At 36.4% G+C, this 25742-nt stretch overlaps 4 protein-coding genes across 6 annotated transcripts; 1 reads left to right on the top strand and 3 right to left on the bottom strand.

The window, feature by feature from the left end:
* Positions 1-215: 215 nt before the first annotated feature.
* On the bottom strand, positions 216-7274 carry LOC122349395. Its single transcript, XM_043245420.1, has 17 exons — positions 7118-7274; positions 6596-7018; positions 6026-6295; positions 5666-5920; positions 5334-5579; positions 4981-5238; positions 4569-4877; positions 4199-4468; positions 4023-4106; positions 3572-3731; positions 3171-3235; positions 2871-3082; positions 1904-2154; positions 1704-1817; positions 1387-1558; positions 1260-1304; positions 216-1164 (listed from the first exon to the last, which is right to left on the bottom strand). Exons 1-17 carry the CDS (start codon positions 7138-7140, stop codon positions 869-871), a joined length of 3453 nt encoding a protein of 1150 aa, XP_043101355.1. The 5' UTR covers positions 7141-7274; the 3' UTR covers positions 216-868.
* A 582-nt stretch (positions 7275-7856) lies between these two features.
* Positions 7857-13469, bottom strand: LOC122349396. Of its 2 annotated transcripts, none has more exons than XM_043245421.1 (5): positions 13075-13469; positions 10048-10423; positions 9277-9644; positions 7973-8072; positions 7857-7875 (listed from the first exon to the last, which is right to left on the bottom strand). In XM_043245421.1, the coding sequence occupies exons 1-4, from the start codon at positions 13087-13089 to the stop codon at positions 8013-8015; spliced, it is 819 nt and encodes a 272-aa protein (XP_043101356.1). In that variant the 5' UTR covers positions 13090-13469; the 3' UTR covers positions 7857-7875; positions 7973-8012. The 2 variants fall into 2 exon arrangements, with proteins under 2 accessions (XP_043101356.1, XP_043101358.1); XM_043245423.1 differs by having other exon boundaries at positions 7859-7875; positions 7973-8069.
* Positions 13470-15512: 2043 nt separating this feature from the next.
* On the bottom strand, positions 15513-19560 carry adad2 (adenosine deaminase domain containing 2). 2 transcript variants are annotated; one of them, XM_043245357.1, is made up of 9 exons: positions 19479-19560; positions 18679-19093; positions 18458-18586; positions 17456-17606; positions 17104-17271; positions 16763-16977; positions 16420-16654; positions 16103-16235; positions 15513-15936 (listed from the first exon to the last, which is right to left on the bottom strand). In XM_043245357.1, exons 2-9 carry the CDS (start codon positions 19085-19087, stop codon positions 15826-15828), a joined length of 1551 nt encoding a protein of 516 aa, XP_043101292.1. In that variant the 5' UTR covers positions 19088-19093; positions 19479-19560; the 3' UTR covers positions 15513-15825. The 2 variants fall into 2 exon arrangements, with proteins under 2 accessions (XP_043101292.1, XP_043101293.1); XM_043245358.1 differs by having other exon boundaries at positions 18679-19090; positions 19479-19517.
* A 775-nt stretch (positions 19561-20335) lies between these two features.
* On the top strand, positions 20336-25389 carry LOC122348140 (kelch repeat-containing protein). Its single transcript, XM_043243403.1, has 13 exons — positions 20336-20522; positions 20844-21002; positions 21086-21158; positions 21685-21744; positions 21829-22093; positions 22184-22315; positions 22414-22601; positions 22794-22990; positions 23133-23224; positions 23492-23546; positions 23738-23835; positions 24440-24534; positions 24616-25389. Exons 1-13 carry the CDS (start codon positions 20461-20463, stop codon positions 24745-24747), a joined length of 1608 nt encoding a protein of 535 aa, XP_043099338.1. The 5' UTR covers positions 20336-20460; the 3' UTR covers positions 24748-25389.
* The last annotated feature ends 353 nt before the right edge of the window (positions 25390-25742 follow it).

The following is a 25742-nucleotide window of genomic DNA, read 5'->3' on the forward strand; positions in this document are numbered from 1 at the left end:
GTGAGCTATTAAAATATGATATACTTGGGTACGTGAAATATGACTATATGACATACAATTTAGATGTTTAATGTTTTTTTCTCTTAAAATGTGGGTTTGTAAACTTTCAGACGCATATTTTGCACCTTTTATGCAAACAAGCAGTGCTAGTTTCAACAGATCATCCCTAACTACAGCATAGGTTAGTTATTTAATAATCTTTTAAATTATTAAAGTGCTTTTTTTAAATCAAACATTTATTGCACTTTTTATTCAATTGATTCTGCTTTTATCAACAAAGTATATATTTCTCAAATATTTGGACATAATATATGAACAAAAAATAGAAACAGCTCATGGTCATCATTACAGCACACATAACTGCAGCACTTCTCATATTTCTGTCTCTTTCATTTTCAACAGCTAAATACATACATTAAATACATTTTTAAAAAAAAATTAATTACAAAACCATGCGAGAATTTACAGTTGAAGTACAATCAAGGTTGTCACACTGTGGTAATCGGTTGTTAATAAAAGTGTTTTTACACTGAAAAGTCTGTGACAATAGATTAGATTTAACTTCATTGTCATTGCACAAGGTATAAGGCAACAAAAGACTGTTAGCATCAAACCAGAAGTGCAATAAACAGTAAGTGCAGGATATACTGTGTCTTCAAAATGTTACAAATGTACAATGAATATACAGATAAGACTGTATTATGGACATAATTTACAGATCACAGCATTTAGGCTCTCGAAGCACCTCCCAGAGGGCAGAAGATTAAACAGTCAGGGTGAAAGTAGTCCTTAAAAATGCTGCAAGATCTACATAGACAGCGTTTCCTCTGGACGTCCTCAGTGGCAGGAAGTGGTGCGCTGATATGCTCTAACCCTCAAGACCAAACATCGTCACATATGGCTTTAATTTGTCTGTAACAAATTCATCATTACGAGGCAGCTTCTTCATAAAGTCACGTATGGCTTTCACCGATTCTCTGAATCCCCATGACTTAAAAACCAAAGTCACCAACTCACACCGGTCTTTTGTTTCTTCAAGTTTCATTGAACAAATTGGATGTCTTTTCTCAGTGTGAGCCATTAAATGCTTTAGTTTCTTGAACTCCTCACTTTTAAGATCCTCCATGATTTCAGAAAGAGCAGATATCCAGGTTTTAGAGTTTACTAGACGTAAAAATGAATAGTAATTATCAGGCATGTTATAAAATGATGCATTCTGTGAATCTCAGTGAACTTCTAAAAAAAAAAAATGATGGTACCTTGAATGTTAGAATGTTCTTCAGTTCTCATTTGTGCACTATTATCTAGGAGTTACATGAGAAAAACAAACATTACCAAAATATATTATCAAAAAAATAATTCTAATAACCAAAAATGTGTAATTACCTGTGTTTTTCTTGAGTACTATCCAACGCTTCCATGCATTTTTGAAGTTAATCTTATCACTTTCTTTTATTTTAAGCTGAATTTTAATTCGCAATTCAGTCACATCTTTATCTAAGAAGACTTCAAATGCAGGATGATGATTGCCGGCATGCAAGGGTTCAAATATTTTTTCCTAAAGGACACAACAAACACAAAAAAATAGCATTTTCTATGGTTAGGAAAGTTAGCAAATCTCTGGGCCAGTGCAAGTTACCCACTTTAGCTTCACAGTGTGATAAAAACTCATTTGTGGTCTTGGAGAAACAATGTTCACATACCTTCGGTTGGACTCTTTTGGCTTTTTTTGAGATCAGAGTGTACTTTGCATTTCTCTCTAGTTTGCAGTCAGAGCTGGTTTGGATGAACACATACTGTTGTTGCTGTTCTTTAATCTGCTGGCAAAACAAGACTACGAGTGATGCATATGAAAAAAATAAATCAGAAAAATAAACAGAATACAAATTAAAAGTGATCAGACCTCGGAGAGTGGGACATTGCTTGGCAAAAGAAAAACCCACAGCCTTTGCTGTGTCTGTGACATGTCCGGTTCCTGGAATAGCAACACCTGGCCACTGATTTTGTTATTTTGATTCTCACACACAATGCCATACCTAGATAACCTGCAAACATTTACAGCTATATGCGTTCTTGAAATTTTATTTGGAGAGAGGAATTCCCAAGTGTCTTCATTGTGTATATGGAAAACAGAAAGACTTCCAATGGCATCAACTGTAAATAAAAAGTTAAGTGGCAAAAAGAAGACAAAAACACTATTAAATTTTATAATAAAAAATAGAATTAAAATGTTGACATTTTACATTTAGTCATTTCGCTTTTATCCAAAGTGACTTACAAATGCAATCAAAACTAATAAATTAAATAAATAAGTGCAAACAAGAGGTCTTGATTAGCCTACACATAGCAAGGTGTGCTTGTGTGTGTGTACTTTTTAAATGCATTTCTCTTTGATAAAAACTAGACTTGAATCCATCCATCCATCAAAACCTTTATTGCAAAGTTGAATATTATTGTATTTGAAGACGTAGTGAGCTGTTCATCAAAGCCACATAAAGCACATAGTGTTGACATACTGTCAGTTATAATTTCATTAAATTCTGAGAATGACAAAGAGAAATTCATCCTCATCTAAATGTAAAAAAGAATATGCAATATTAGTCAAGTCTTTTAAAAGCTTCATAAAAAAAACCCCATTTATAGTCAGGCAGTGACCACAAAGAAAGAATTTGAGTGAGGAAGCAGCATCAGACTCACAGCGCACCATATTATACAACAGAGCTCAGGAGGCCAACATTATTAATGAATGATAACGTGATGAATTTTATGCACTGATTTCAGTTCTCTACACAATAATTTGAATATTCATAATCTGTAGGGTATCCATTTACAGATATGGCAACAGTTCGTTAACATGCTTTATCATTTACCGTGTGTCTCGGAGTGTGGAAGGTGAAGCTCGTAGATTTCTCCTGTAGGGGTTTTGATATCGAACAGAGGCCCAGCAGGCTCACGGTGAGTGTTGATGAGGAGATGCATATCCCAGTGAGCCACACTGTACTCTACACAGCCACTTCCTTTTAATCCGAACACTAGCCTCGTTGCGCTGCACATGAAAAGGCCTTCTGTTTTCCACTGAAACCTTTAAGACAATGAAAAAAAAACTATTTCACACAGAAAAGTCATATTGTTTATTAATAAAAGTCAAAGACAAACGAGAATTTGCTGACCTGTAGGAAATCTTGCCATTGTTTACGGTTAGTTCAGGTTCAAACTTCTTTATGAGATCTTCTGTCTACAATATAAGATGTTTTTATATATGAAATGTTTCTCTTGCACTCTAATTATGTCATTTTGCCTTCCTGACTTGTTTACCCTGCATTTCCCACCTTAGGTTGATTTCCTTTGTAAAACTAAATGCATGCCTGATGTTTCATTAGGCAGTGAAACAGGGATAGTTCGCAAATAAATGAACAAAAAAGATATAATTCTGTGATAATTTGTTCACCTCCACGTTGTTCTAAACCTGTATACGTTTAATTCATCTAACCTATTTAAAAAAAACTAACCTGTTGAAAACTCTCTCAACACTCTCACAAACACATAAGTAACAAATTCTTTGCACATGTACCTTTACAAAAGTACTGCTTGATTTTTCCATCTCACTTTTTGACCTGAGATCTTTTGTGGTGTAATTCTGTGTTTGGATGCATCTTCTTGTGTCGGTCTGTTGGGTTTTAAAGCGTGCTTCCACCAGAAGGCCCATTTCTGTTATTTGGTTGTCACAAAGACTGTGCAATTAATTGAATAAATATGATCAAAAAATGTCAACACATCAGAACAAACTGTTAAACAATAAACAAAAAGATAAACTGTCAACTGAGATTGTGAGAAGTTTACCATAAAAAGACTTATAGAGTGATATTGCAACGCCATGATCTTAAATTAAGGTGTTAAATAAGTGACATCCAAATTATTTAGGTTGTACCCCTGGAATAAGGGAACTGAATGAACTAATCATTATTTTTCCAATACAATTTCAATGTACAGTGCTGGAAGCACAAATTACAAACTATAATCACCATATGGTCTTTGTGAAACTGTTTTCATCTAAGGCTTGGTGCAGTCTCAGCACACCTTTATCAGTTATGTCATTTCCAGTAAGACTGAAAAAAAGTGTTAAGAGAAATCATTAATCATATGGTTTAAATAAAGAATTATAATAAGAATTATAATACTTAAATACATAAATACTTACTCTAAAATCATAATTTTGTGGAGGTGAGGGAGCAAAAGATCCAAGCAAGCATCTGTGATCTGACAATAGCTAAGATTAAGATGTGTAAGCTCCTCTTTGTCATCCAGGACTAACTGCAGAGACTCACATGTACGATAGTTAAGAGGAATGTAACTGAGGTTCAGTTCTTTTCCAAGAGCTTTGGAAAGTGATGAGGCCCAATGCAAAGACATGGCCATTGAGGCATTGGAAATCAAGGTTAAAACCTGACAAAGAAGACTTCTGCCCAAGCTGCAAGACAAAGGTTTAAGCAACTGAATCATTTATTCTTCTGCAGAATTCCAACATTAAAATCAATTACCTTAATTTATGTAAAAACATAAAGACTCACTGAAGATTCACTTTGTGCAGAATGGGGAATAAAATCTCAAGTGCAGAATCATCTGCTTGGCAGTCGTATAAAATCAATTCTGTGTCACACGTTGATGTTTTAATGGCAGAAGAAATGGCTATAAAATCCATACGACTCATAGTTAGAAGATCCCTATTCTCTTGACCAGAACGACCACTGCCCAGGGAAGAATTAAAGGAGAAGTCCAGTTTGTGGTTCAGTGAAGCCAAAAGGGAAGACATTGAATATCCTTGTTTTTCCATGTCCTTAGACACTTGAAGAAAGTTCAACAACAGCTTTCTATCAACCCTAGTCCAAAAAGCAGTAATGTAAGGCATTAAATGCTATGAGCAATGCAAAACTCATGCATATTTTAAATGTAAGCTAAACAGAAATTATTTGAGCACATTACCTCAGATCAGATACTCTGTGCAGAAGTTTGACGATGCTGTCCGTCTCATTATTTGGTATGACAGAGTTCAACAGGTTGAGCTTAACATCATCACTATAGTGCAGGGCAAAACAGAGGGCTCTGCAGTCAGTTGAATCCAACTCTCTCATGCAAAGGTTAATCAGGTTACCTGAAGATTTAACTAATTTCACAATCAGATGACCTGCATGGTTTTGGTATATCTCTTTCAGTGCAGCTCTGACAAACCGTGGGCTTATCCTGCATTATAAGAAATAACTATTTTAAATGGTTTGATCACGATAAAATACAGATATGAATAAAAATCTGAAACTGTACACCAGTAAAGATCTTACCTTTTAAAGCACACTGTGTCCAGTACAGCAAGAAGGTTTGGAACTTTCAAGACACTAAACCTACCCTCTGCAAGGTTCAGTGTCACTTGCTTTTTAGTGCCCTGAATTAGGTAAGATAAGACTTCCCAGGACAAATTACAAGGTGATAAATCACCATCAATTTTCTCCAGAAACAACTGTGTCAAATTTTCATCTTGAGCATCATACACAATTTCCGCCAGTTGTTGCAGAGTCCCTTCATGAAATCTGTTGTCACAGAATTCTTACTGAAATATATATATTTTTAGAAGGTTTTACAAAAAAAAAAATTATATATTCAGAATCATACTTACTTAATGGACAAGGGACCCTGATGACACAGCAGACAAACAAGCCAGTGAGGCTCAATTTTAAATTCTGAAAGGTTCAAGTTGTGAACTCTCCAGACTCTAAGAAGAGAAGTAAGGTTGCTTAATAGCCGGCAAAGTGCTCTCTCTGGTAGATGAGAGTTAGCTAAAACCAAAGACAGCTCTTCCACAGTTACAGCATTCTTTTCTTTATTGGATATAACTAGTCTTGCCAGCTTTGCAGTTGCTTTTTCATTTACTCTGTTAAATAAAATTAAAAAAGGAAAAAAGTTAGCAGGTGTACTTGGTCAGAAAACTGAAATTTGTACAATTGTGCAATGAATTCATACCATAAAAAATGATTACCTCAATGTTTGAAGCTTTTTCAAATTTGAAAAGAGGTAGGCACAACCTTGACAAGAGATCCTTTGAGGAAGAAGTCTCAGGGAGATGTCTTCCTCTTTGTCCAGCAGTTTAAAAACACTGCCAACAGCTTCGCAAAGGCGACTTGGCAGCAAGGCTGTCAATGAAATGCTAAAACCAAGGGATCTTAAAAGCTCAGCAATCTGCTTTGGATTCCATTTGCTGTCTGCTGAAAGGACTTCACACACAGACTGGAAAAACTGCTCATTACAGCTATAGAGAGATAGCAAGCTGCATGTAAATTTACTAATTTAAACAAGAAAATACACTAAAATATGTCAACTTAAAAAAACTGAATATGATATTGTGAATAAATAAAAAATGAAATGCAATCATCTTTTACTCAAGTCATTTTAACCTGTACGACTTCCTTTCTTCACATATAGCCAAATTGGTTTGGTTATTACCATTCTTCCAAATAACTTTTTGTACCATAAAAGAACAGAAGTCATACAGGTGAATACATTTTCAGAATTAATTATGACAGAAATTTGTCTTAGTAAATCAACTCACCAAAGGCATGAAATATAGGGTAAACAATTCAGGAAACTCCTAAATATTTCCCTTTCACATGACCAGCTTGTAAGCTCTACAGTTTTTGTGACTGCCTGAAGCTTCAGTAATTCGGTAAGAGCAAAAGTCTTCTCTTGTTTTTGTAGGTCTAATGTCCATATAGCAGGGGCAACCTGAAGAATGGGCTTCAATGATGCTATTGCTGTCTTAGATGAACCGTCCTTCAATTGAGTGAAGAGATCCATAAGGAACAAGCTCTGCATGTCTTTGCGGTCTTCAGCAAAAGGGAAGTTTGAGTAACTGCATGCAGTAGAAAGGCTTCTTAGTTGTCCCCCTCCACTTTCAGATGCAAGAATGAAAAGATCAGCAACAACCTTTACAATTTTGTGGAGGTCTTTGGGCTGTCTGAGAACAGCACTGAACCTGCAATATATTGTATAAAAATGTAAAAAGAATTTATTAAAATTAAAAAAGAACTAGACCTAGTAGCTTTAAATCAACACTGTTTAAAAAAAACGTCACCTCAGTTCTGTAATGTAGGGCATACAGCGAAGAATTATTTTAAGTTCACTCAGCTCATATGTGACATGATCTAGTACAGCAGGCTTCCTAAATTTAGGACTTCCATGGTTTGGAGAAGTAGTGAAACTGATGGGTTTGATGGCTGTACAACCCAGGTAGGTGGCAATGCATAGAAAACAGGTTGCAAAACTGGAAGAACATCCATGTTCTTGGCATGCTCATGCAGCTTCAGCAGGAATTTACACTGCTCATCAAAGTTTTCCCTTTGATTGTTGCTGCAAACAGACAGCAGTTTCCTTACACATCTCTGGCCTGTCTTCATCTCATAAATAGCTCCTTGAAGATAGAGCTCTGTTTCTATAGATACTTTAAATTGACAGGGGAAAATCCTATAAACAAATGAGAAGAAAGTACTGAATATATGTGAATTATTCTATATTAGAATTAGAAAAAATAAAATAAAATAAATATAACTGTTGTACCTAATGGTTGCAATAGTGGGTAAACTCTCAAAAATTGCCTTCTGCAAAGATCTGGTTATGACTTCTCCATTTACATGCAGAAAAAGATGAACACTGATTTCTGATCTCTTATTTTTAAGGACTTCTCCTATCCTTTGAAATTCTTTCTCTTCTAATGTTTCAAGTGCAGAGAGATGCATTTCAAAGTTGTATAAGTGAAGCAAATGATCAAAATCCAAAAACTGTCCTGCTGCAAGAGCCACTCTCCACATTTGAGATTTCAATGTGCTTGTTGACCTAGGAACAAAAATAAACATCATATAATTTTTGCAATTGCTAGACACTCATTAAAGGAAGTAGCTGTTTGTTTCAACAACCATAACTGAACATGTACCTGAGAAATTTCAAATTTTTCAATGAGCTTAGAAGAAGTTTCAAGCCGGGGTCAGCAATGCTACAGTCTGTGAGGTCCAGGTCAATATTCCGATGCACTGCTTGATTAACCACATAGGATATTACACAGCATTGGTAAGGATCAAGTGTTTGTTCTTCTAAATCCAGCTCATACTGAACCTTTTCAAGGAAGAGTCGACATGCCTCTGGAAACTGATACTCATAAAGGCATCGACACACAAATAAGATGTTGTCAGCTTCCACAAACTGCTCACAATTGCCTTCTTGATTCTGTTCTTTGGTGTAAAGGAAAGTATCTATAATTTGCTGAAAGTATGTGACACGTGTGGCTTCTATCTGTTCTAGTGGAACCAAACACTTTATGAGCTCAACTACATTATCAGAAAGAAGTCCACACAAAAATGGCATGATATATTTAAGGTATTTTCCATCTTCATCATTTTGGCATTTTTCCAGTACATTGGCAATCTTGTCAGGATTTAAAGTTAGATAAAGAGCTGCCCAAAACTCTTGCATTGTATTATGCAGGAATGCATATACTTTGCAAGAGGTTGTGGAAGGGTTCCAGAATTGCTTTGTCAAGAAAGCATTTTGAACAGATTTGTTTTCATTATCCAAATCAGTCAGGCTCACTGTCTTTGATAGCATTGCTTGATAAGAGGCTAGGGCTAAGGTTACGATATCCCTCTTGTTGTCTTTAATGTACTTATCCAAATGCTCCACATCTTGGTGCCCATGTTGTTTCATGCAAAAGCGAAAAATTCGTACATACATCTCCGTTACTGTAAATGGCTTCTTCCTGGCTTCAGTAGGACTTACTAAAATGCAGGCAGCCACTATGAAGGCATACAGTGGTACAGAGCATAAACTAAACAACTCTGGGTTTTCCAAAGCACCAATGTCATCTGTTGTTCCCAACATCCATGTAAAGTATTCATAGATGGACTTATGACTAAAGCCCTGAACCACCACTCGATAAGACCGCCAGTCTGACAAATAACCTGTATCCTCAGCTTCTGGTCTGCAAGTGGTCAAAACCTTAGCATCCTTTAGAAGTTCTTTCTCCATAATTTGTTTAATCACAGATTTTCCAATAACATCCATTACACCATCAAAAATGATAACAACATTCTCTGAATTGCTCTCAATATTTTCAAGAACTGGATCAGCTGCCCTATCTGGGGATATGTACTTTTGAAAAAGAAGATCCTTCAAGTTTTGAGGATATGGAGACTGAGAAAAGACTCTCATCAGTGGCTCATCAAAATAGAACATATAACTTACTGGAATGTTTTTCTCTTCTGTCCAAAGTCTAAGTATCTCTAGTGCAACTGTTGTTTTTCCCACTCCAGGTTTTCCCACAAGCAGGATGCTTTTCTCATCATTCGTTAGCAAGTCTTTGGGAGACAGCATTTTCTTGGCTGTTGGAATGTAGGTCTTCAGTTTCTTTGAACGAGATTTCTTGCATCCCTTGATCTTCTTAAGCTTTGCAACTGTACTAGAATCTGTGTCCATAACAAGGGGTACGTACATGAAGGGTTTTCTTTTTTGCTCATTTTTTAAGAAATTCATGCTTTGGTTCCATTTTTCATCCAGTATTTGTCTTGCTTTCCATCTCAAAAGGCCCTGGTATGTAGTACAAGGATCTGAATCTGGAAGACATTTTAAAACAAAATACTTTAGGTATTTACAACAGTACAGTGCAAACCAATGCACTTCTCTGAATATATGCTCAAGTCTTAAAAAGTTATAATAGACTAAACTTTCTTGTCACCAGTTACAAAGACATGTTTAGCACAGCCTGTTTCCAAATTCCTTAAATTTTGAGACTTCCATTGATCCAGAACGGTCATTAAGATTCAATATACCAGGCAGGTTGACTCATCTTGAACCCCATTATGCTATCAAATTGCCTTCTCCAACTTTCACCATATGCCTCTGCTTAAATAAAGTTATTAATAACACTACAGCTACAAATAAAAATACACTTGTCTAAACCACTTGACACAAGAAGAAAAAGAAGAAGAGGACAGAATTCTTGTGCTTCTCACTCACCTGCTTTGTTTGCTGTCTGAGATTGTGGTTCTTCCTGGAAGGAGAAGCAACTAATCCAGTGGTGTAAATCTGGAGTAACCAAACCAGATCTTGGAAATACTTGAAATCTGTTCTTGTCAAGAATTTTTAAAAACTTATAGCATGCTTCTTCACCTTTGGAAATAACTAGGTCAAGCATAATCTTTATCTTCTCCTGGATAATTTCTGCAGATTGAATTAAATTAAGCTCTTCAGTTTTGATGAATCTGCACTGGTCTAAGGCTTCAATTACAGGATCGCAGTTTAAATGAGATCCAGTTAGCAGATTGCGTCCATTTCCCAGGAATTCCTGTGCAGATTGCTGGGTGCTCGCCATCCTGAAGATTCTGTTCTGCACCTGCCATAATCAAATAATGAGAGCTTAGTTTCAAGGAGGAGGGTAAAACTGACAGTTCTGGGAACAGTGTTGGGTTACTTTCAAAAAGTAATTAATTACAATTACTATTTACTAATATTGTATATAAATTACTTTACTAATTACTCTGTCCGAAAATGTAGTTACTCAATAAGTAACATAATTATTTGTTATTATAAGTAATGTCTGAGAACAGGTGACAGTACTTCCCTTTTGACTCATACGAATTACATAATTAGATAATAATCGTTTTCAATTTGAATTCGTTAACTTAAAAGGTAGACACTATGCGTTCAAACACAAAATACTGTAGCTAGCTTTCATATGAATTACATAATCTGATAATATTCGTTTTTGATTTGGGCATTTACAAGAAACTGTTCAAGTTTTAAGTGTTTATATTTCTCATGTCTATATATTTCTAGATTTGACTGATTTTAGATCGATCTGTATGGTTTCTCTGTGAATCAGAAAAACACTAAAAGTGAATGTGCTGGCACACAGAGGGTTAAAGACGCTGCATTCAATTTTATCTTTAGTGTATTAATTTTGATTTTAAATGTAATACTGATATTAGAACTACCAAAATTATTTATATTATGTAACATCTAATATATAAGTAACTGTAATTAAATTACCCCAAAATCTGCAACAATCCTATACTTTACTATGATTTTCAAATCACATTTACTAAGATATTCTATTCACAATAGAACATAGATAACGTAACAAATGTTTAAACAGAGCTATTTTTACATTTTTGTGCACAAGCTCATTTCAGCGAGCTCATATTAAATCTGATGCCTGCTACAGGTCTCAAAATAGTTGGCAAGGGAGCACGTTTTTCATGGTGTAGCATTTCCTCTTCCTTTCAAAACAGCTTTGAAGTCACCTAGGCATCGTGGTTAGGGGTGGTATTGGAATTTGGAAGTTGCAAGCTGGCCGTTGCACTGCTATTTTGAAAGGATCATTCTCATCTGCTGCAAATGGTCATGATCGGAGTTACTTTTGCAATTCTCGTGGCAGCACAAATGAGTCACTGGTGATATTTTTCACAATCACAACAGGAAATTTAAACCCTGAGAGATGAGAGGCCAAGCCATCCTTTCAAAATGGCAGACAAACAAAGCAGTTTCCCAGAACTTCCTCTATTAATGTGTCGTGTTTAGTCACTATTAGGTGTGAAAATTTTCCATAATATTTACTCATCGTTATTATGATTGAAATAGGTAAAATATGGCATTCTAAGTCAATCTACTGCAGTGTTTGCACTCTCAGTCAGTGCAAAATGTGGGTAACACTCGGTCATACATGAAAAAAAAACCTTGTATACTGTGAAACCGACATAATTTTGAAAAATACAGCGATATAAATATTTGTTCATACCACCCAGCAATACCTTTCATAATTTATAGTGTCTTCCAAAACATGCAAGCTGCCCACACCGTATGCTTATATGCACCCCAATACCATCAGAGATGCTGTCTTTTGAACTAAATGCTGATAACACGCTGGAAGGTCTCCCTCCTCTTTAGCCCAGAGCACACAGAATCTGAGATTTCCAACAAGAATAGCAAATTTGGACTCTGACAATAGAACACTTTCCCACAGATTGTTTTAAATGAGTCTTGACCCACAGGACATGACAGCGCTTTAGTTGTGTTTACCGACAGCGCTCCACATTTTAACATATTGTGAATACAATATTGGCTCATGTGATTTGAAAGTCTTTTAGTTTTCATTTAAAAAATGTATGGAATTTGGGTTGGGTTTGCAGTTTAAAAAATTATTCACAAAGATTTTCAAATGATTTAAAAAGAAAATGTAAATATTTTAATTTAATAGGTGCTGTTTATGGAATGGTTAAGGATTAACCAACTCATTTATCATTATTGTAGTATGTGTAGCAAGGTTTTTTTTTGGTAATAAGAAAACAACTAGACAGAATAGAAAAAGAAGAAAGCTAGTGTTAGAGGGTAATTTTTTAGTAACCAAAAAAACAACAAGTAGATAGAAAAACATTGAGAGGATCACATTTTTTAAATTTGTCTACATTATACATTTTGTGTATTTCGTTATATAATAAAAATACTGACCTGTTATTAACACTGTAAAGCCTGAAATAGTTAAATAAATATAATTTAAAAAATCTTACTTTTATTTTAATTTAATTAATTTAAAAAAAATTCCTTACAATATTAGCCTAATGTTTTCCTGTACTTTTGGATAAAATACATGCAAGCTTGGTGAACAGACACGTTTAAAAAAATAATAATATTAAAACATTTTAATCTTGGTGATCAAATCCCTTTGTACCTTAGTCCATTAAAACGCATTTGTAAAAATAAGTACAATAGGCCTATATTTGTTGGAAAATTCTAATACTGAAAACAGGCTGTGACTCATATTTGTATGTTGCTGTCTGCTCTAGCTCCCTCCAATAAACCCATATGAATACGGTCTCCACCTTCCTTTTAAATGTAACTTTACAATCGTTGACATTAATGTCTTTCAGCACACTACTGTATGATGATAATACTTAGCAATAATGGGCTGACATACTAGCAGTTTATACTCGACAACTACTTCAAAACTTTATTATTTAGTTTATTTACATACAAAAAACAACTGACCTGAGTCCAGCGCATCGGTTCTGTTCGGGACGGAAGCCGTTTGACGGAAGAGCGCTGTCAGTCAAGACTAAACGGGGTTTTTTTCCTCAAGCAGGCGAGACACACCCGCTACAACTTTTTTTTTTTTTTTTTGCATATAATACAAATATACACCATTTATATTACAGATATCAGTTATTGATAATGAAACCAATCGCTTTTTCATGGTTAATAAACAGCTCTTTCAGGGGAACACCAAGACGAATAAATAGGTTTTACAACAAAGAAACGGTACCCAGTCGGTCGAACGGCCCCGTCCGCAAGGAGCCAGGAACGAAACGTATTGATAATGTTACACGGAAACTAAAACGCCGAACGAGTTACAATTCAAAAAAACACACCAATTTATAATTCGTCACCAGTGTAAATAAAAATGGCGCAAAGCCAAAAGCAAAAGTCACCTGACTGTCGAACTCGTTCAGAGCAGCGCTGCAGAATAGTGCACGTAGAATCCAGGAGGACGACGCCGGGGATGTAAAGAGGCAAGGTCGGCTCTCCTCACGCAGTCTTTCAAGGGAGACGCTTTGCCTTAAAACTCATTCAGTCATTAGCATATAGGTTCACGTCACACACGCGGAAACAAAAATGTACATATAAACAATGAGATACACTGATGACAGCGTCCACTTTGAAAACCCTCTGATAACATGAAAAGAAATTTGTTGAGTGATATGAATAATTAATAAGTACATGAGTACATTTTAACAACGCCCTGTTGACATGCAAAGTTATTTGTGTGACTAAAGCTGTCTGATAAGAAATGACAATATAACGTGTGCTTTGTTTGTATTTGTTTTCAGACGGCTTTAAACGGGAAACTCTGCTTCCACGGACCTATTTTAATCTAGATTGATAGTCCACCGTCCCAGGGTTTCACTTAATCGTTTTTGGGACTTTCCAAAGTAACATTACAAAATAAAAGCCCTACAAAAACGCTTTTGGATAGATCTAAAAATGAAGACATGAAACAGGCCAGGGCAGCCAATTTTGAAAGTGCTGCTTGTGTGATTAAAGTTTTGATGACAATTAAATATAAAAGAGCTAGATGTGGAAAAAATATCTGTAAATAAAAACAAAAATCAGTAAAATTAAATTAAAAAAACATCAGACTCTCCTTAAATCTGTGATGTATTATCAATATAAAGCGAAAGTAATTTAATGTCAAATAGTCCTGACATTGTGTGAATGACACTTTAAAGAGATGTACAGTACCATACACCTGAAGTGTTTTAAAAAAGAAGTCTCTTAAGTCTCTATTCAGTGTGTGTGTGTGTGTGTGTGTGTGTGTGTGTGTGTGTGTGTGTGTGTGTGTGTGTGTGTGTCACTCACGTTTACTACCGATATGAAGTAAAAGTGGTGACTGTTTTGTTTTGGGGTTTTTTTTAATAGCTTTTTTTTTTAGAGATAGCTAAAGCAATGTGCATGTAAGTTTATTTTAAAATTAATTTAACGGACAGAGCTGACACATTACTTTTTTCATTAAATTTATATTACTTAACAAATGACTTTTTAAGTTATTATAGCGTTTTTAAACCATTTTAGGCCGAGGATACACTGTGCGATTTTCGTCCGATTTTTCACTCGTGCGACTCTTTTCGGGATGAATTTCAGCTTTGCCTCGCGTCGTTTGTCGTGCAGAGTTCGTGCAGTTTTCAGGAGGAAAGGAGAGGCGACAAGTCTCTTTCGGCAGGCAAAGGTCGGACATGTCAGAAATTTCGGTCGACCCTCGTGAAGACACTGCACAGTTACGAACCCTATGCTCAGTGATTTCCCCTTAAAAGCCCAAATTTAGGACTAGCTAGACGGCTGAGAATTTTAATTATAGGACTATTAATTACTTCTTTTTTTTGTGAGGAGTAATCAAATTGCATTCTTTTATCTGCGCCTTGGTTGTGCGGTAAATGGGCAATTTTTTCGGGTATAAGACCTATAGGCCTACAATTAATGATAAAACTACTACTACTACTAATAATAATTTAATAGATGGTTAATAGTTGATTTACCGATAGAAGATATTTCTGGCTATCGTTCAAATACTGCGTCAGTCTGCGCAGTATTTGAGTACCTTGCTGAAGCCGCACAGACAGGACTTCTGCCGTCGTAGGAGCTCGCAGATTTCTTTCTCTCTAGAGAATCGCAGATGCTCGCGGCTCGTACCGCGTGAGAAGAATTACGGGCCTATCCGAACATGTTACGAACATCTCCCGACATGATTCATGTCAAAAAGAAGAAGAAGAAAAAAGTGCTGTGTGTAACTGCCTTAGTACAATTTTTATATAAAATCAACCGGGACGTGGACTCGTAGTTATTGTTATTAATTAACAATTATTAAATTCCTTTAAACAAAGAACTACATTGCAACAATTTCACTTTTTTAAATTCTTTATCACATATTATGAATGGGCTTGTGAAAGTACTCTAATATTTATGTGTAGGTATGGCAAGCCAACGTAAAGTCTCTTCATCACAAACTTTCTTATCAAATTAACAATACCAACTAATACCAAATCACTTAATCAAAATAACACAGCAAAAGCAAAACGACCACACAAATGCTAGTTAACTGTCAAAATGCTCTTTCATTTTTAGAACAGAATTAGTTTTTGCAGTGGAAGTGAATATCTGATAAAGAATATTTATATGAACACTTCTTTAAACTTCAATGGACATTCAACGGGAATGATGGCTATCTGTTGTAATGACTGTAGATTGCTAACGGCTGAAGCAATCTACCAAGTGTTTGGAGTTCCATGGTCCAGCATTGTTGGCCAAGAACTGCATATTGACTTGAGTTTTGGTCTCCTGATAGAGCTGTGCAGCCATCTAGACCAAACACAAAACGTATTAGCAGCATACAACAACAAACAACATTGGCTCAAAATGGCACAATCGTATACATTTAACCTCAATTTTAACATATGAACCTCGAAAATGCACGATAAAATAACCGGCGTGTGCACATTACCCAAACGAAAATAATAGTGCATACTTTAGCTTTGCGGTACGTAGTGAATGACAAAAAGTCATGGTGGCCCGCCAGCGCAGAAACCTTTCTGAAGCAGAAGTACAAAGCTCTTTTACAAAGTCGGCTGGATGTTCCAGGACCGCTTACAAATGGAGAACTGGAAGAGAGAAATACATAATAATGCGAACTAAAAGTTAACTAATTTACGGAGTGGAGTGAATTAGACCACACTGTTAAATAGAGCTAGACGTTTTATGCAAATACTTCACTCTTAGGGCTGAAGCACTACATCTTTGCGTAAGAGAAGGATGTCATTTGCTAGTTTATTGAGTGTGACTCACTTGTTGATTGTATAACCAGTGATGCCGTCCAGAATCTCAATACTGGAGTCTCCCAGGCACCAGTTGACACTGAGGTCTTTGCAGTGGTCTGTGTTCTCATCAGGTCCCATGTGCTCTCCACTCAGGAAGAAGATGGTGGTGTGTTTGAATGGAGCAGGCAGCCCATCACCCCAACCCATGCCCAGACGCTTGTTAACAATTTCAGACACTTTCTCTGAACAGCACTTGGAATCACCTAGGCAATAATAAATGCTAATAAATACTGCGCTTCTTCTGCCTGCTTGGATGGTCACTAATCCAAACATTGGGAGCGTTCTGTCACCTACCAAAGCGAACGGCTTACCAAGTACAATGCTGGTAATGTAGACTGGGTTGATGAAATGACTCAGTAGCGCCCCCTGCACTCCTGTGACAGTCCAACGGGTGAGTTTGGCGCTGTCGGACATGCAACAGACGCGGGCACCCCACACGCTTGGAAGCAGGAAGGCAGCAGGGATGAGAGAGCCTTTAGCGTGGCACTGCAGCTTCAGAGTGGAGTAAGCACTGCTCTGAGATTGCCTGTGGAAAAACAAACACACACACATCTCTTTCGACCGGTTCTCTTAATATACACAATATAGAATTTTATAATATGCACAGCGGAGAGCAGACAACACAGAGCGTAAACAAAGTAGTTAAACTTACAAAACTATGCACTGAGCTGCTCCTTTGGGGGCTTTGTTAGTGTACAAGTGAAGGTAAATGTGTGGCTTGAGCTGAAGCAGGCTTTCAGATGGAACATTTTCCAGTATGGAGCGCTTCTTTAGCTCTGAATCAGCACTGTGGAACAGCAGGAGTTGCTTGTACAAATACCTGCGACACCAGACAGGACAAAGATACATTTTTTCTCATTTGCAATAGTAGTTTAACTTGCAAACAGCCTAGAAACAGAGACTAATTATGTATAAATATATACGGGCACACACTAAAAACAGCATTCGTATAAAGCAGTTAACTCTTGTGTATAGAAATGTGTCTATATTAAATCTTCAGGAACCTTTTGAGTGCTCTGCGGGCGATGACAATAGCGTGACAGTCGTGGACGACAGATCCCGTGTAAGAAAGCCAACCACTGCAGCAGTTCTGACCTGATCCCAGAGCCACCACTTCATATTCCTCACAGCGCTGCCCACCTGTGTCAAGCACCTCTGATACACACATCCAATATACAGAAAACTATTTCTAGTGCTGGGCGACGATTAATCCAGATTATTCACATACAACGTAAATATTTTTTTGTGTACATCATATACAAGTGTGTACTGTGTATCTTTACTATGTATATATGAATACACATGCACGTACTGTATATGTGTAAGAAAAATATGTTATGTTTATATGTTAAATATTTATGGCAGCACTTTACAGTAAGGTTCTCTAGTTAACATTGGTTAATAACATTAGTAAACATGAACTAAGAATGAACCATGCTTCTACAGCATTTAGTAATGTTAGTTCATGGCAATTTCAGTAATTAATGCAACTGACCTTATTAAACAATACACCGTATTTTCATTAACTAAAATTAACAAATGAATAGATTAATAGTGTAATAAATGCATTGTTCATTGCATAAATGCATTCCCCTTATTGTAAAGTGTTAACATGTTTCTATATAATTAAAATTATATTAATATAATACAAACATATACATATACACACACACTTTGTGTGTGTCTTTAAAATATACATAATACACTTATATTATATAAACACTAACTTTTATTTTAGATGTGATTAATTACAATTAATCCTTGCCCTACACTAACTCTAACTCTATGTATATGGTAGCCACTGTATCTTACACTAATGCTATTTTTTATTATTTTTTTGAATTAGTTCTTATTTTTTATAGTCCATTTTTTATATAGTTTCCAAGATTTCATTTTGGTGTTTATTGTAATTTTCATTAGTTACTGCCTATTAGTTATTTATGTGAATAGTTACTGTGTCAGTGTAGTATTTTCAGTACATCAAGTTAAACTGATTGAAAATGTACCTCTCTCTAGTACAAAAGCAGCGAAGCAGCTCTTAGTGTTGTCGTACTCAGGGCATTCTCTGAGCAGCTTGTCAAAACGCTCAGTACACAGAGCTGTTATGCGACATTTATGCCAATCTGTGAACTTCACTGAAAGAGCAAGAGTTTGGGACAAAACTGTTAACGAACAAATATCTGCAACAAAACATAACGATTTTTTTTTCTAGAAACTTCAGTCAAACCTCCGGTTCTTTGGTCCCTCTTAAGAGAGCCATCTTTATTGTCCTCTGGTATTTCTAGGGTGGTTTCACCTTCTGTAACGCTACTCAGGCTCCAGGCAGAAAGGGATTCTGGGTCAGAACCAAGGTCCTCCACTTTGGGTGGAAACTCCAATGACTGGTCTTCTACGGTATGTTGTTTCACAGCAGAAGATTCCTCATTATCAAGAAAGTGAACCAACTCTGGGATGGTGGACTGACTCTCTTCTACGGTAGATGGATAATCTTCACATTCATTGCTAGGTTTGGCAGGCCTGAAACCGGCTCTGTGGGTGCCAAAGGTGGGCTCCCTCTCAGTGGTAAAGCGCATCATTAATGTGGCAGCCATTCGGGGAAGTCGTTTCCCCTCTGCATGGATACCATGATTTGCCATTATCTGCTGAAAGATTTTACAATATACAGAACTGTACAATACAGTATACTGTAAATAAATTATATACTTATATACTTATATACTTATATACAGTATACTGTAAATAAATTATATACTTTAAAAAGCATAGTACTTCTGAGTACAATCATCTAAACCTGAAATATGACAGATTGTAGTTACAGAATAAGGCATAATACTGCATTTATTTAAAAATATAAACGAAATAATGAATTATAGTGTAGGTGATGGAATAGCAAACTGACTCTAGCTAGCAGTTAAAAAAGTGGTTGCTAAGCGTACTTTCATTTGAAATCAGATGTTGCAAAAATTGTCGAATATATAGACTCAATAAAGTGAGACATCTCAGTGCTTGCTTAGTGTTTCACTGTACCTGATCAGAAAAACGTCGATTAATTCAACAAGCCTTCTTCACCTGTAATGTTGCCCCTCAAAATTGAGCTAATGATGGGCGGGGCCTGTCTGAGTCACGTGACGCGATAGCGCGTAGATGAATGAATAACGAATAAAAGACATTCCTTTTTTATATATATAAAATGCTACAACAACGGTAAAATAAAAAAATAAATAAATAAAAATAAAGCCCCAACGAAATGTTAAAATGTTCACATGAAACCAATCGCCTTCAAACTGAAAAATGGTCACAAAAGGTGACATTAATCAGTTGAACATTAAACATAAATTTTAATGATGATAATTAAACTATAACAAAAGCAAAGCCTTTTTATAAGTTAAGCAGCTGTTGTATGAAAAGTTAATGAAAAAGTTTAAGTACAAATATTTTGCAATATGCAAATAATACCACAGTTGGGACTTTGCCATTGCATTTACATACATTTGATCAGCAGATGTCACCAGCGGACAGTGTTTTGATTCGCAGAGCTTACTAGATGGCATATTTAAGCAAACTACGTAATGATATAATATATGTACTATATAATTCTCATTGTGTCGTTTTGCCATGTATGTGATTTCATCTTATAATATATGATGTGAAATTCTCTTCTTTACATAGATTACCAAACACGACCATCAGAAGAATGTCCCGCCTTCCTGACAATAACGCATCCCGCCTGTAATAAAGCCATTAATCCATTGGCTGACTTCACTTGTCAGTCAACATTGCAACGACAGGAAAACGGTTTGCTTCTTCTATGGGATTGGTCAATAGCATTGCGTTCACGCCCACTCGTCCAATCACAGCGCTTCGTACAGGAAACGTCGTGACGATGGCGCGAGTTTTATATTTATTGTGCTTTAGATCGGCGGGAGACAGCACTTTATTTATCGGAGGTTTTTTTTAAATGCGTTTTTGAATCTGTTCTTTTAGAGAAGCTCTACTTAATAGCTTAACAATGGACGACTTCGGTGTTTATGCCATATTTGGAGTAGATAAACCACCACAGCAGATTTTAAGGTAAAATACACTGAGATAAACAAACATTGGAAATGCAATCGATGTATTTTGACTGTTTATTTAATGCTATTTTAATGAAACAGAAGCAGAGTAACAGCAATTCAAGTAACTTACGTTAGTTTTGTGCATGAAATATATTTAGATGGCTTCATACATTTTAATATTTTTAAGCAGTCTTGATGCAATGCAGACAATGCAGACGCAACTAACTTAACAAACATATACACAATAGCAACAGTACTGCAGCTACTTAAAACGCGAACTATGCTAAACCTGCTCTTTATATGAGGGGATTATGTAATCGCTTATTTCTCACAACAGGCGTGAAGGATGGCAGAGCTCAATTGAAATCCAACCTAGTGTCCAGCTGATGGTTCTCTTCACCAAAGGAGACTGGGGAAAGAGAGATTCGGTCTCTGTGGAACTGGCTGATGAGAAGAGCATACCCATTAATATGGGAAAACTAACACCATTCAATAAGTACGTTTACCATTTACGCTAAATCGGTCTGGTACGATTTTATAGTAATTTTTAATCCCTTACTAAACCTTTCTCTCTTTCAGATGTCTGTCATGGGAATCTGGTGAGGATGGTGTCTGGTCCAGTGGAGCAACCTTAACTGTAAAGATCACTGGGGTGAGAAACTGTTCAGTTGTTTTAGACAACACATCCAAAATGAATGATTGAGGCTTATGGAATTTTCTGTGTTGATATTAAAAAAAGTTGGCGTGAAATGGAAATTCATCAATTTTTAAAAGCATAAAGCATGTTGTTGATCTGTTTATGAAGGATTCATCCATGTCATAACTAATTTCTTCTGGTGAACACGCTGCATTTCTTTCTGAAAATGTATGCCAATCTTTTTGAGCCTGCTTGAATCCCACATCTTTTCTACAATCGACCTCATGCTTGCATTCACAACTGCCAATAAAAAAAAAAAAATCAGTAGATATGGTCAAGTCCTTGTCAGTCATTCATTTCACTTGGCTGTATGTGGCGAAAATGGAAGATCTGTCGCTACTACCATTTCATCATGAAAATTTTCAAAGATGCTGCAGTCTTTGCCAAAAACCTAATGAAATTACCCCTAATATAGAAGAAATATATGATTTCTTTGGACTTGTGCATACAGTTATTGACCCCGTGATCCTGTTTTCCAAAGGGTACTACAGAGTTCTTGGATCCGGGGCTGACTCTCTCACAGATGGAATGCACTCCCGAGGTGAGTTTAACCTTTTTGAGTTAGATTCACTGTGTTTGCCAGTACTTACCTGCAGTGAATTACCTCTCAATTCATGGTTTCCAGTGCAACCCCGCAGTACCTGCATTACGAGAGTGCCCAGGCAAGAGGAAGCGTTCTCAGGGAGAGGAGGAGGAAGTTAATGAAGGTAGAGGCAAGGAGAACATCTGCCCTAACGCCTCTGAAAAGGTGACCCCTCAAAGACGGAGCAAGAACAATCATCGTGGAGGTCAGACACGTCTCTTCTTACAAAAGGAGGAACAGACTGCATCTTCAAGTTCTCAGAGTCAGAAAGCTAAAGGCAAGCAGGCCAAAACCCCCTCACAGACTGGTGAGTGAGCATTCGTATTACTGGCATGTGTAGCTTATAAGTTATGTGACTATATGTTAATTATTATACATTTAACACTATCCTTTTCAGCTCCACTGAACAAGCCATCAGGCCGCTGGGGTCAAACTCTGTGTCCCATTGATCCTCAGACAGCCATTTTGATTGGAGGACAAGGTGCCAGAATGCAGTTCTGCAAAGACCCCATTTGGAAACTGTGCACAGGTAAGCAACTATGTTTCTGTCTCATGTCAATAGATTAAATATGTCTTTACTTGGTAGATTCATCTCTGTTCTTGGTTTATTTTTTTCCCCCCCCCCAGAGGATTTTTCTTGGGTACCTGCTGAAACTCTTGCAGAAGGACCCACCCCTGAGGCTCGTATTGGTCACACAGCGACCTATGACCCAGAATCTAAGCGTATCTTTGTGTTTGGTGGCTCAAAGCATAAGAAATGGTTTAATGATGTTCACATCCTAGACACACAAACATGGCGATGGACTTTGGTTGAGGTTAGTTTGCCATAGATTCTAAGATTAACAACAAAGAACACTGAGAGAACTATTGCTGTAAAATAAGACTAGATGCATAAGATTTGTTTTTGTGTTATAAATGACATCTGGTTGTAGTTCATAGTATATTGTTGCAGCAACTAGATTCTGAATATACTAAAAAGCTTATTTGAATTTCATTTATCCCTTTAGGCACAGGGCAAAGTGCCTCCTCTGGCCTACCACAGCTGCAGTATGTTCCGAGGAGAGCTCTTTGTGTTCGGAGGAGTGTTTCCTCGCCCACACCCAGAACCAGACGGCTGCAGTGACTCCATCTACATCTTTAACCCTGAAATGGCCATCTGGTATCAACCTATTGTCAATGGAGAGAAGCCTGCACCACGCTCTGGGTACAGAGCTTATTTGTTTATATTCAAAGTTGCATGATGTAATATTTCATTAAGTGTATGACTGATGGTTTCAGCTGTACTGTACAAGTGACGGATGAGTTTTCTTCTTTTTTTTTTTCTTTGAATTAATTTGTTTATCCAGGCACTCAGCATGTGTGATGCAGGGCAGAATCTTTGTGTTTGGTGGATGGGACACCCCTGTGTGCTTCAATGACATGTTCATGCTAGACCTTGGTAAATAATGCAAAAATTGTTACTCTTAAAGATGTATTTGATTTTTAAAAAAAAAAATAATAATAATTCAGGTGGCTTTTCATTGGGGAAGATAAGCAATAACAAAAAGCTCACCACTAATAAATTTCATTTTATTACTATTGCTTGAGTCTACTAGATTCAACACTTTCTGCATATTTAATACCTTGTTTGACTAATTACTGAAGGTGCTCTTTTGAAAAGTGTAGTAGTCCGCTTAAAATACCACATTGTCTCCATCTATTTCAGGCCTGATGGAGTTTTCTGCTTTGAAAACAAGTGGAACGGCCCCGACACCCAGAAGGTATTTAAAATGTGACAATTTAAATAAAGTGACAGTTTAAATAAAGAATAGTTTGTTCTTTTAAAGCATGCTCTCCGCTGCTAATTAAAAATAAAAATTCAATCAATTGTCTTATGGTTACATAATGGGACATTTCTTGATCAGCCTCGATGTATTGAGTATTTTGACCTCTGACCCTTACTCTATCACAGCTGGCATGGCTGTGCGGTTCTTTCAGACTGCAGCTTCCTGATCCATGGAGGCTACAATGGGAACAACGCATTGAGTGATGCATTCGTCTTCAACACGGGTGAGAATAAGATTTTAAGCCCCGCCTCCATAGCCAGGACTAACAATGTTACTATATACGGTACTGTTCAAAAGTTTGGAGTCGGTAAGATTTATGTTGTTGTTTTTTTACATACCACAGTTACATTAATTTGCTCTAAAATACAATAGAAGTAATAATATGAAATATTAACAATGATCTTTTTTGTTTTAATGTTTTGAAATTTATTCTTGAATATCTTGCATGCATTTCTCCAGTCTTAAGTATCTGTCAGAAAGCTGATTTTGTAAAAACGAATGCATTTTCGAATGATGTAAAGTCAACGGCATTTAACGGCATACTATTGTATATTCTGCCTCCATTTTGTCCATTTTGCCTATTGGATATTCCAATGATCCAATCAATTACTGTTGGATCAAATGAAGCCCCGCTCTTTTTTTTTTTTTTTTTTTTTTTTCTTCACATTTCAGAAGCCGTTTCACTTTGTTTACGCTTTGGTTTACATTAAATGCCAACATTAAATATAACTGACCTCATACAATTGTATAAATACTGTTAAGATTTTAAAATTATATTTAACCTGGCGTGTAAAGAAATCTTTTTTTTCTCTCTCTTTTCTCTTCAGACACTAGATGCTGGTCCTCTCTTTCTTTTCCCCAGCTCACTTCTGTACCTCGAGCTGGACATTCCATCATTACCATGCCTACAACATGCAAACAGGTAAAAACATTCATAATCAAGCTATAAAGGTCTTTGTCAACTGACTTCAGTTTATCATTAATAATTGCCATTGGTTTACAGGAATGTACAGATGAACAAGAGGAACTTCCAAAATCAGCCCCAGAAACACTTCTGGTTTTTGGTGGCGGTGACAACGAAGGGAGCTTCTTCTCTGACCTTTTCACTATGCCAGTAGAGGAGTTAAGAGACTAAACATTTGATCAGGATTTGGTTTTACATGCATTTACTTTTTTTTTCTTTTTTTTTTGGTGTGCGTGTGTGTATCAATCGATGTTTGTTTATTTAAAAAGGTATATTACACTTTGACTCAGGTATTTGCATTATGTCCTTGTTTATCAGTATTCATTTATGCATAGATCTTATAAAGTTACTTTTCATGATGCTGTGGAGAATGTGCTAAGCATTCGTGATACAAGCCCGATAATAGAAATCATAATCCTTGAATGGTTAAGAATGCGTTTCAGTTTTTCTATAGATCAAAGAACAAAAGTAAAAGTCTTGACACAGCTTTTTGTTTTTTATAAGAAGCCTAGTGACCATTACTGCCAAATCTAACATGCCAAGTCCATATGTGGTGTGTGTGCTGTAAAATTAGTTTATCAGATTTGTTTAACATCATGACCTCAATTCTCATTTAAGAACTGTTAATTTTTGCCGTTTTTCAATCTAATTTTGGTTTTCAAAAAGTGTCTAGTGTTAAGATTACTCAGAAATACTCATTTTGCTCCATAAAAATTAACAGCATTTGTTTACATATTAACATAAGAATAAGTAAACAATGGCAGGTTTTGAATTTTGGGTTGAACATTCCCTTATCTGTCAAAGATGGATCCATTTTATGATTCTCACACCCTCAGATTTGATCTGTGAAAGCTTTCGTTGTGTCTGTTTGTGTACACATGCCTGGTTTTAAAGTAATTTTTTTAAAAAATGGCTGTAAATATACAATTGTAGCTGCAAATACCGTTGCAGCAGACCTGCTCAAAATTAAACGTTCTTGGAAAACGCCTCTTTGCTTTAGCTATTTGAACGCTTCTCGCGCAATCAAACGGCAGGTCAGGCGCGCAGATGCTGTTTCCTGTGTCCAGGCATCTGCTCAATTTCAAAATCTCCACGGTAACAACGACCGCGTGATGTCACCCCACGTCTACAGTCGCCGTTGCTGCCGCGAATACCGCAGTATGCGA

This window comes from Puntigrus tetrazona, chromosome 7, assembly GCF_018831695.1.
Source record: "Puntigrus tetrazona isolate hp1 chromosome 7, ASM1883169v1, whole genome shotgun sequence".
Lineage (NCBI taxonomy): Eukaryota > Metazoa > Chordata > Actinopteri > Cypriniformes > Cyprinidae > Puntigrus > Puntigrus tetrazona.

Excerpts from the sequence above, each read along its gene's own strand:
- LOC122348140 (XM_043243403.1), top strand. The coding sequence starts at position 20,461 with ATGGACGACTTCGGTGTTTATGCCATATTTGGAGTAGATAAACCACCA. Across the intron at positions 20,523-20,843 it reads CCACCACAGCAGATTTTAAG|GCGTGAAGGATGGCAGAGCT; the intron begins GTAAAATACACT and ends TTCTCACAACAG. Across the intron at positions 21,159-21,684 it reads TAACTGTAAAGATCACTGGG|GGTACTACAGAGTTCTTGGA; the intron begins GTGAGAAACTGT and ends TGTTTTCCAAAG.
- adad2 (XM_043245357.1), bottom strand. The coding sequence starts at position 19,087 with ATGGCAAATCATGGTATCCATGCAGAGGGGAAACGACTTCCCCGAATG. Across the intron at positions 16,236-16,419 it reads ACTGGTTATACAATCAACAA|TTCTCCATTTGTAAGCGGTC; the intron begins GTGAGTCACACT and ends TCTCTCTTCCAG. Across the intron at positions 15,937-16,102 it reads CTACGTACCGCAAAGCTAAA|ATGGCTGCACAGCTCTATCA; the intron begins GTATGCACTATT and ends TGTTTGGTCTAG.
- LOC122349395 (XM_043245420.1), bottom strand. The coding sequence starts at position 7,140 with ATGCCCTACATTACAGAACTGAG. Across the intron at positions 3,083-3,170 it reads AATGGCAAGATTTCCTACAG|GTTTCAGTGGAAAACAGAAG; the intron begins GTCAGCAAATTC and ends ATTGTCTTAAAG. Across the intron at positions 2,155-2,870 it reads TCCACACTCCGAGACACACG|TTGATGCCATTGGAAGTCTT; the intron begins GTAAATGATAAA and ends TTTTATTTACAG.
- LOC122349396 (XM_043245421.1), bottom strand. Across the intron at positions 9,645-10,047 it reads TCAGACAGCAAACAAAGCAG|ATTCAGATCCTTGTACTACA; the intron begins GTGAGTGAGAAG and ends AATGTCTTCCAG. Across the intron at positions 8,073-9,276 it reads CAGAAGAGAAAAACATTCCA|CAGTGCATCGGAATATTGAC; the intron begins GTAAGTTATATG and ends TGGTTAATCAAG.